Source organism: Nerophis lumbriciformis, linkage group LG13 (genome assembly GCF_033978685.3).
Source record: "Nerophis lumbriciformis linkage group LG13, RoL_Nlum_v2.1, whole genome shotgun sequence".
Classification (NCBI taxonomy): Eukaryota; Metazoa; Chordata; class Actinopteri; order Syngnathiformes; family Syngnathidae; genus Nerophis; species Nerophis lumbriciformis.
The window spans coordinates 4,187,559-4,198,526 of NC_084560.2; the positions used below are offsets into that span (position 1 = coordinate 4,187,559).

Sequence of the window (10,968 nt, forward strand, 5' to 3'; positions counted from 1 at the left end):
TACTTCAACATTTCTCGACCGATTTGAAAAATTCCAACACCAACCATTCCCAGAACATTCAAGTCTTTTATGAAACAGAGTGGACCGACACCAGCAGATGACATGGCACCCCAAACCATCACTGATGGTGGAAACTTTACACTAGACTTCAGGCAACGTGGATCCTGTGCCTCTCCTGTCTTCCTCCAGACTCTGGGACCTCGATTTCCAAAGGAAATGCAAAATTTGCATGGTTGGGTGATGGTTTGGGGTGCCATGTCATCTGCTGGTGTCGGTCCACTCTGTTTCCTGAGATCCAGGGTCAACGCAGCCGTCTACCAGCAAGTTTTAGAGCACTTCATGCTTCCTGCTGCTGACCTGCTCTATGGAGATGGAGATTTCAAGTTCCAACAGGACTTGGCGCCTGCACACAGCGCAAAATCTACCCGTGCCTGGTTTACAGACCATGGTATTTCTGTTCTAAATTGGCCCGCCAACTCCCCTGACCTTAGCCCCATAGAAAATCTGTGGGGTATTGTGAAAAGGAAGATGCAGAATGCCAGACCCAAAAACGCAGAAGAGTTGAAGGCCACTATCAGAGCAACCTGGGCTCTCATAACACCTGAGCAGTGCCAGAAACTCATCGACTCCATGCCACGCCGCATTAACGCAGTAATTGAGGCAAAAGGAGCTCCAACCAAGTATTGAGTATTGTACATGCTCATATTTTTCATTTTCATACTTTTCAGTTGGCCAACATTTCTAAAAATCCCTTTTTTGTATTAGCCTTAAGTAATATTCTAATTTTGTGACACACGGAATTTTGGATTTTCATTTGTTGCCACTTCAAATCATCAAAATTAAATGAAATAAACATTTGAATGCATCAGTCTGTGTGCAATGAATAAATATAATGTACAAGTTACACCTTTTGAATGCAATTACTGAAATAAATCAAGTTTTTCCAAATATTCTAATTTACTGGCTTTTACCTGTATGTCTGCTAGTTCTAGCTATTAGGCTGTTCTAGTTTTTTTTTTTAATTTTTTATTACTATTTATTTTACTTGTTGGGGGCAGCTATTTGTGGTTCTAGCGTTGTTGTTTTTTTATTATTATTATTATTATTTTATTTTTATTTTTTATTTTTTAAAAGCACTGTAGCACTTTTGGTTTAGGTTTTACAAAAAAATCTATTATTATTATTATTATTATTATTATTATTATTTGTATGTCCCCAGAGTCTGACGGCCATCTGGTGGTTTTTGCAGACCTCCCAGCAGCTGAAACACTGGAGGAGATCATGGAGGAGACGTCGGCAGCTGCAAGCCAGGTCCTCGGAGAAGACCCGAGTCTCCCAGACCTTGGGGACGATCAATGTGGTGATCTGTCCTCAGATGGCAAGTACGAACTCTAATAACGCCTTTGCAAGATTCTGTTGGTAAATCCGTCTTAGGAGTACCTTTTTAATTTGTTGCTTTTCTTTTGGATCTGGCAGAGCGCCACAGATCCCAGGTGACACCTTGGATGTGAAGACACTGGATGGCACGTCTCACCTGACAGGTATGATGAAGGCATGGTTAGGTCTGATCAGACGCTTTGTAAGACTATGCATATTGCTCAGTCATCAAGGCAATATATAAGTTAGAACTATACACTACTTTGTGTTATAAATGTTGTAGTTTTTATCTTTTTGAAGAAATACTGATATTACACAGCATTGACTCAATAGAAGATGCAAAAAGTCAACACTGCCGACTAGTGGCCAAAATAAAGAACTGCTTGGGGAAGACAACATGCACTTCCTACACATAGAAAACATACTTTTTACCAACAGGAAGTCGTGGTCACGTGACATAAAAGATAGAAAACATACTTTTTACCAACAGGAAGTAGTAGTTTGTCATCACAATCACACCAACTTATATTCTTGTCTTCGAGAAAGAAAGGAATGTGTTAAACATGCTTGTATTATCATTAAACACCTTTAACTTGTTAACAAAAACCTCTCTTTCATAAATAAATCAACATAAATGATATATATAGAATAGAATAGAAAATAATTTATTGATCCCTGGAAGGAATTCAGCACCACAGTTCGCTCACAATAGACGATAAACACTTAACATTTTTTACATGTGAATAATATAAATACAGTCTATTATACAGCATTATTCACATGTGAATAATATAAATACAGTCTATTATACAGCATTATTCACATGTGAATAATATAAATACAGTCTATTATACAGCATTATTCACATGTGAATAACATAAATCCAGTCTATTATACAGCATTACTCACATGTGAATAACATAAATGCAGTCTATTATACAGCATTATTCACATGTGAATAATATAAATACAGTCTATTATACAGCATTATTCACATGTGAATAACATAAATGCAGTCTATTATACAGCATTATTCACATGTGAATAATATAAATACAGTCTATAATACAGCATTATTCACATGTGAATAATATAAATGCAGTCTATAATACGGCATTATTCACATGTGAATAATATAAATACAGTCTATTATACAGCATTATTCACATGTGAATAACATAAATACAGTCTATTATACAGCATTATTCACATGTAAATAACATAAATACAGTCTATTATACGGCATTATTCACATGTGAATAACGTAAATGCAGTCTATTATACAGCATTATTCACATGTGAATAATATAAATACAGTCTATAATACAGCATTATTCACATGTGAATAATATAAATGCAGTTTATTATACAGCAGTATTCACATGTGAATAACATATAGTCTATTATACAGCATTATTCACATGTGAATAACAAATACAGTCTATTATACAGCATTATTCACATGTGAATAATATAGTCTATTATACAGCATTACTCACATGTGAATACTATAATTACAGTCTATTATAAAGCATTATTCACATGTGAATAACATAAATACAGTCTATTATACTGCATTATTCACATGTGAATAACATAAATACAGTCTATTATACAGCATTATTCACATGTGAATAATATAGTCTATTATACAGCATTACTCACATGTGAATACTGTAAATACAGTCTATTTTACAGCATTATTCACATGTGAATAATATAAATACAGTCTATTATACAGCATTATTCACATGTGAATAATATAAATACAGTCTATTTTACAGCATTATGCACATGTGAATAACATAAATACAGTCTATTATACAGCATTATTCACATGTGAATAATATAAATACAGTCTATTATACAGCATTATTCACATGTGAATAATATAAATACAGTCTATTATACAGCATTATTTACATGTGAATAATATAAATAGTCTATAATACAACACTATTCACATGTGAATAATATAAATGCAGTTTATTATACAGCAGTATTCACATGTGAATAACATAAATACAGTCTACTATACAGCATTATTCACATGTGAATAATATAAATAGTCTATTATACAGCTTTATTCACATGTGAATAATATAAATACAGTCTATTATACAGCATTATTCACATGTGAATAACATAAATACAGTCTATTATACAGCATTATTCACATGTGAATAATACAGTCTATTATACAGCAATATTCACATGTGAATAACATAAATACAGTCTATTATACAGCATTATTCACATGTGAATACTATAAATACAGTATTATACAGCATTATTCACATGTGAATAATATAGTCTATTATACATCATTACTCACATGTGAATACTATAAATACAGTATTATACAGCATTATTCACATGTGAATAAGATAAATAGTCTATTTTACAGCATTATTCACATGTGAATAATATAAATGCAGTCTATTATACAGCATTATTCACATGTGAATAACATAAATACAGTCTATTATACAGCATTATTCACATGTGAACAATATAAATACAGTATTATACGGCATTATTCACATGTGAATAACATAAATTCAGTCCATTATACAGCATTATTCACATGTGAATAATATAGTCTATTATACAGCATTACTCACATGTGAATACTATAAATACTGTCTATTATACAGCATTATTCACATGTGAATATTATAAACAGTCTATTCTTCACATGTGAATAACATAAATACAGTCTATTATACAGCATTATTCACATGTGAATAACATAAATACAGTCTACTATACAGCATTATTCACATGTGAATAATTTAAATACAGTCTATTATACAGCTTTATTCACATGTGAATAACATAAATACAGTCTATTATACAGCATTATTCACATGTGAGTAATATAAATACAGTCTATTATACAGCATTATTCACATGTGAATAACATAGTCTATTATACAGCATTACTCACATGTGAATACTATAAATACAGTATTATACAGCATTATTCACATGTGAATAATATAAATAAAGTCTATTATACAGCATTATTCACATGTGAATAACATAAATACAGGCTATTATACGGCATTATTCACATGTGAATAACATAAATACAGTCCATTTTACAGCAATATTCACATGTAAATAACATAAATACAGTTTATTATACGGCATTATTCACATGTGAATACTATAAATACAGTCTATTATACAGCATTATTCACATGTGAATAACATAAATACTGTCTATTATACAGCATTATTTACATGTGAATAATATAAATACGGTCTATTATACAGCATTATTTACATGTGAATAACATAAATACAGTCCATTATACAGCAATATTCACATGTAAATAACATAAATACAGTCTATTATACAGCATTATTCACATGTGAATAATATAAATAGTCTATTATACAGCATTACTCACATGTGAATACTATAACTACAGTATTATACAGCATTATTCACATGTGAATAATACAAATACAGTCTATTATACAGCATTATTCACATGTGAATAACATAAATACAGTCTATTATACAGCATTATTCACATGTGAATAATATAAATACAGTATTATTCAGCATTATTCACATGTGAATACCATAAATACAGTCTATTATACAGCATTATTCACATGTGAATAATATAAATACAATCTATTATACAGCATTACTCACATGTGAATAATATAAATACAGTCTATTATACAGCATTAATCACATGTGAATAATATAAATACAGTCTTATTATACAGCATTATTCACATGTGAATAACATAAATACAGTCTATTATACAGCATTATTCACATGTGAATAACATAGTCTATTATACAGCATTACTCACATGTGAATACTATAAATACAGTATTATACAGCATTATTCACATGTGAATAATATAAATAAAGTCTATTATACAGCATTATTCACATGTGAATAACATAAATACAGGCTATTATACAGCATTATTCACATGTGAATAATATAAATACAGTCTATTATACAGCATTATTCACATGTGAATAACATAAATACAGGCTATTATACGGCATTATTCACATGTGAATAACATAAATACAGTCCATTTTACAGCAATATTCACATGTAAATAACATAAATACAGTTTATTATACGGCATTATTCACATGTGAATAACATAAATACAGTCCATTTTACAGCATTATTCACATGTGAATAACATAATTACTGTCTATTATACAGCATTATTCACATGTGAATAATATAAATAAAGTCTATTATACAGCATTATTCACATGTGAATAACATAAATACAGGCTATTATCCAGCATTATTCACATGTGAATAATATAAATACAGTCTATTATACAGCATTATTCACATGTGAATAACATAAATACAGGCTATTATACGGCATTATTCACATGTGAATAACATAAATACAGTCTATTATACAATAATATTCACATGTGAATAACATAAATACAGTCTATTATACAGCATTATTCACATGTGAATAACATAAATAGAGTCTATTATACAGCATTATTCACATGTGAATAACATAAATACAGTCTATTATACAGCATTATTCACATGTGAATAATATAAATGCAGTCTATTATACAGCATTATTCACATGTGAATAACATAAATACAGTCCATTATACAGCAATATTCACATGTAAATAACATAAATACAGTCTATTATACAGCATTATTCACATGTGAATAATATAAATACAGTCTATTATATAGCATTACTCACATGTGAATACTATAAATACAGTATTATACAGCATTATTCACATGTGAATAACATAAATACAGTCTATTATACAGCATTATTCACATGTGAATAACATAAATACAGTCTATTTTACAGCATTATTCACATGTGAATAACATATATACAGTCTATTATACAGCATTATTCACATGTGAATAATATAAATACAGTCTATTATATAGCATTACTCACATGTGAATACTATAAATACAGTATTATACAGCATTATTCACATGTGAATAAGATAAACAGTCTATTATTCATTAGTGAATAATATAAATAAAGACTATTATACAGCAGTATTCACATGTGAATAACATAAATAATAAAAAAAATGTTAACGTCTGGCTGGCGATGGACGGACACACCCTCCACCATTGACCGCTAGCTCGCCATCCACGTAATGAGCACCCACTGATGTACACAATTGTAAAACTAATGCTAACATGAGCTAGCTGCTGGTGTTCTTGTTGAATAAAATGTTCTAAGTTGCAAACAGAACCTGTAAGTTGTACTCGCCAACCGTGACAAAACTCCTGAACTTTCCTGACAATCGTTTCTATTTTGGACAGAACGTCAGTCCACACCTGAACAGCCCGGAGACGAGGACCGCGTCCATGGAACCGACGGCCCCCAGCCGTCACCGCAGGGTGCAGGGACATCTCAGGCATCTGTTGGGGAAACCTCCACGAAGGAGACGTTCGACCCCGAGCACCTGGGCATAAAGGACGCATCACGCCCCAGTGGCGAGGACGCGCAAGTGCAGACAGACCAAGCTATCTCTTCTGCCAACCAGACGGCGAATGCCACCACTGCCACCGACCTCACCTGTAGCCAAGCCTCAGAGGTTTCCTCGTGCCAAGACTCAACGCCAAAATCCCACAGCCGCGTAGACTTTGAGCCCAAGCCTTCCAATGAGTTGACCAGGGACTACGTTCCCAAGGTGGGGATGACCACGTACACGGTGGTGCCTCCCAAGTCCAATGAGAAGCTGAGATACTTTGAAGTCGCGCTGACACTGGAGTTGCCCCCTGCTGTTCAGTCCGACGGGGAGGGGCCACAAGCCAACGTAGACACTGTCGATAGATGCCTAGCTCAATCCACTTCCGCCTCACCACCCAGCAGATTGTGCTCACCTCAAGAAGGTCCACCAGGAGAGGTCCGGGCCACCAAAGTTCCACCCGCAACTAAACCCAAGCCGGGTTCTTTCCGCTTGTCCAAGCACAAAAAGACAGCTGGGTATTACGTTACATCAGCCGCAGAGAAGATCGGTCCTGCTTCTGTGGACCAGGTGGACTCACCACCACACGAGGGCGCCACAGCGGCGACTGATGCTCCCAGCCAGGTGCGGGAGACGAGGCAGAGCAAAGAGCAAAGGTTAAGCTTGGAGAAACTGAGGAGCTTTGCTACTCCCAGGCCTTTTTCCCCCAGCACGCCGTCCCGGTTCGCCCAGGCCGTGTCGTTTGCCGTGAGGCGTAGCCACTCCTTGCCACACAGACCCGAGTCACCCGGCTCTCCGCTGAGGCCGAGTCCTCCTGCTGCCGGTCCGTGTTCCGTCGTTGAGAAGGCTGCAGTGTTGGATTTGAAGGTGAGTTCTGATGGGATTGAAGAACTTGGTATACAAAAACTGATCAAAAAAGTTCACTAGAAGAAACTGAAGGACAGTAGAAGTGGTTTATAGTGGAGATGCAAGCAGATTATGAATCTGGATTTGGATATGTGAACAAAAGAGAAGACCGTCTAGTCTAGCGTGTGTTAAAGGGACTTGGCCAATGTGGAAGTTGCCCTCTCGTGGGTTCCCCTGATCACGACAGATCCTCTTGTGAGCCCGGTAGTCAGGTTTGACAATTGTTCTATTCGTGCACACGCCACGACAGCACACTGCTCTGCGACTTTTCAGTCCTTGTTTTGAGTTTTTCTCTCGGCGTGTCTCTCTCTCGCTCCAACTCCCACTCCAACTCCAACTCCAATTCCAACTCCAACCACGTGTCCCGTTCCGGCTGCTGCTAATAACGGCGACAGGTGATTAGATAACAAGCCCCAGCTGGGCAATCCACTCACCTGCCGCTGGCTTCGAGGCCGGTCCTTACACACCCCGCTCCGCGGCAGGCCCGCAGACCACGCCCCCCTCCACAGCCAATAAATCTGATTCTGATGAGTAGCAAAAACCATTTAACAACAGATCCAAAGGTACTTTAGTGTAACTTTTTTCCCGCGCTATGAACCCTGCGGCATATATGCGCTAATTTATACTTTTTTATTTCTGGGTTCATTATCAACCAATCAAAGTTGACTTCTATAACCCTTAATGACAAATGTCTCAAAGGGCTGCACAAGTCACATCCTGGGCACAGATACCACATCAGGGCAAGGAAAAACTCAACCCAATGGGAACAACCAGAAACATTGGCTTCAATAATTCTAAGTCTGACCCTGACACCCACATTTCAGACTCTGGAAACACTGCTTGGTGCCTCATCGGAGCTACTGTGATTTAGATTACCATAGTAACTAATTAGATTACCATAGTAACTAATTAGATGACCATGGTAACAATTTGATGACCACAGTAACTAATTAGATGACCATGGTAACTAATTAGATTACCATAGTAACTAGTATATTACCATAGTAACTAATTAGATGACCACAATAACTAATTAGATTACCATAGTAACTAAGTAGATGACCACAGTAACTGATTAGATTACCATAGTAACAAATTTGATTACCATAGTAACTAATCAGATGACCACAGTAACTAATTAGATTACCATAGTAACTAATTAGATGACCACAGTAACTAACACAATTACAAAGTATCTAATTCGATGACCACAGTAACTAATTATATTACCATAGTAAATGATTAGATGACCACAGTAACTAATTACATTACCATAGTAACTAATTAGATTACCATAGTAAATGATTAGATGACCACAGTAACTAATTACATTACCATAGTAACTAATTATATTACCACAGTAACTAGTACATCACCATAGTGGAAACACTGCTTGGTGCCTCATCGGAGCTACTGTGATTTAGATTACCATAGTAACTAATTAGATTACCATATTAACTAATTAGATGACCATGGTAACAATTTGATGACCACAGTAACTAATTAGATGACCATGGTAACTAATTAGATTACCATAGTAACTAGTATATTACCATAGTAACTAATTAGATGACCACAATAACTAATTAGATTACCATAGTAACTAAGTAGATGACCACAGTAACTAATTAGATTACCATAGTAACTAATTAGATGACCACAGTAACTAACACAATTACAAAGTATCTAATTCGATGACCACAGTAACTAATTATATTACCATAGTAAATGATTAGATGACCACAGTAACTAATTACATTACCATAGTAACTAATTATATTACCACAGTAACTAGTACATCACCATAGTAACTAATTAGATTAACATAGTAACTAACTAGATTACCATAAAAACGAGTATTACCATAGTAACTAATAAGATGACAAGAGTAACTAATTAGATGACCATAGTAACTAATTAGATTACCATTGTATCTAGTATATTACCATAGTAACTAATTAGATTACCATAGTAACTAATTAGATTACCATTGTAACTCGTATATTACCATAGTAACTAATTAGATGACCATTTTAACTAATTAGATGACCATAGTCACTAATTAGATTACCATAGTAACTAATATATCATGCAAAAGCGCAGATTCCGACCATTGAAATACTTAGTATAGTTGAAGACTTACGCAGCAGGACAATGACCCCAAACACTCGTCAAAAGTGGTAAAGGAATGGCTAAATCAGGCTAGAATGAAGGTTTTAGAATGGCCTTCCCAAAGTCCTGACTTAAAGGTGTGGACAATGCTGAAGAAACAAGTCCATGTCAGAAAAGCAACACATTTAGCTGAACTGCAGCAATTTCGTGGTCAAGTGGTCAAGCAGAAGCTTGTGGATGGCTACCAAAAGCGCCTTTTTGCAGGTCAACTTGCCAAGGGACATGTAAGCAAATATTAACATTGCTGTATGTATACTTTTCACCCTCACATTTTCAGTAGAGCCATAATAAATTCATAAAAGAACATCTTCAGTAGAGCCATAATAAATTAGTCGACAACACAAAGTTGGGGGTCAAAGTTGACACCCTAAAAGACAACAATGTGTAAAGTGACACCCTCTAGAGGCCTTGACTGTCACAGTTCAATGTAAACAATCTTCTATGTCTACAGGGTCAGGTGCCAGGGGTCCAGGGTCAGGTGCCAGAGGTCCAGGGTCAGGTGCCAGAGGTCCAGGGTCAGGTGCCAGAGGTCCAGGGTCAGGTGCCAGGGGTCCAGGGTCAAACCACATCCTCAGACGGCAGCCAAGAGCCACCAATAGAAGCACCTGACGACAGCAAATGATCTTCTGTAAGAAAAGTACGAATTAGTCACTTCTCATCTTTTCATTCATAAATCTTTGTTGTTTTTCAGGAGAACATCTGGACTTCTTTGCTCCCAGACCCCTTCATAGTCCTGACCCTACAAGGACTTCTCTGCTCCCAGACACCTTCATAGACCTGACCCTTAATGGACTTCTCTGCCCCCAGACACATTCATAGACCTGACCCTTCATGGACTTCTCTGCCCCCAGACACATTCATAGACCTGACCCTTCGTGGACTTCCCTTCCCCCAGACACATTCATAGACCTGACCCTTCATGGTCTTCTCTGCTCCCAGACACGTTCATAGACCTGACTCTTCATGGACTTATTTGCTCCCAGACACTTTAATTGACCTGACCCTTCATGGTCTTCTCTGCTCCCAGACA

At 35.8% G+C, this 10,968-nt stretch overlaps 1 protein-coding gene across 4 annotated transcripts in view; it reads left to right on the forward strand.

Moving 5' to 3' along the window:
- The window catches only part of LOC133613889 (cordon-bleu protein-like 1), a 182,162-nt gene extending 171,436 nt beyond the window's left edge, over positions 1-10,726 (forward strand). For 3 of the 4 annotated variants that reach the window (XM_061971770.2, XM_072914422.1, XM_061971773.2), the window contains exons 9-13: positions 1,220-1,382; positions 1,477-1,541; positions 6,712-7,727; positions 10,390-10,566; positions 10,630-10,726. In XM_061971770.2, coding sequence (XP_061827754.1) covers positions 1,220-1,382; positions 1,477-1,541; positions 6,712-7,727; positions 10,390-10,560 — 1,415 coding nt within the window. In that variant the 3' untranslated portion in view covers positions 10,561-10,566; positions 10,630-10,726. The remainder of the gene's footprint in view (positions 1-1,219; positions 1,383-1,476; positions 1,542-6,711; positions 7,728-10,389; positions 10,567-10,629) is intronic. The other variant, XM_061971771.2, reaches the window with a different exon arrangement.
- The last annotated feature ends 242 nt before the right edge of the window (positions 10,727-10,968 follow it).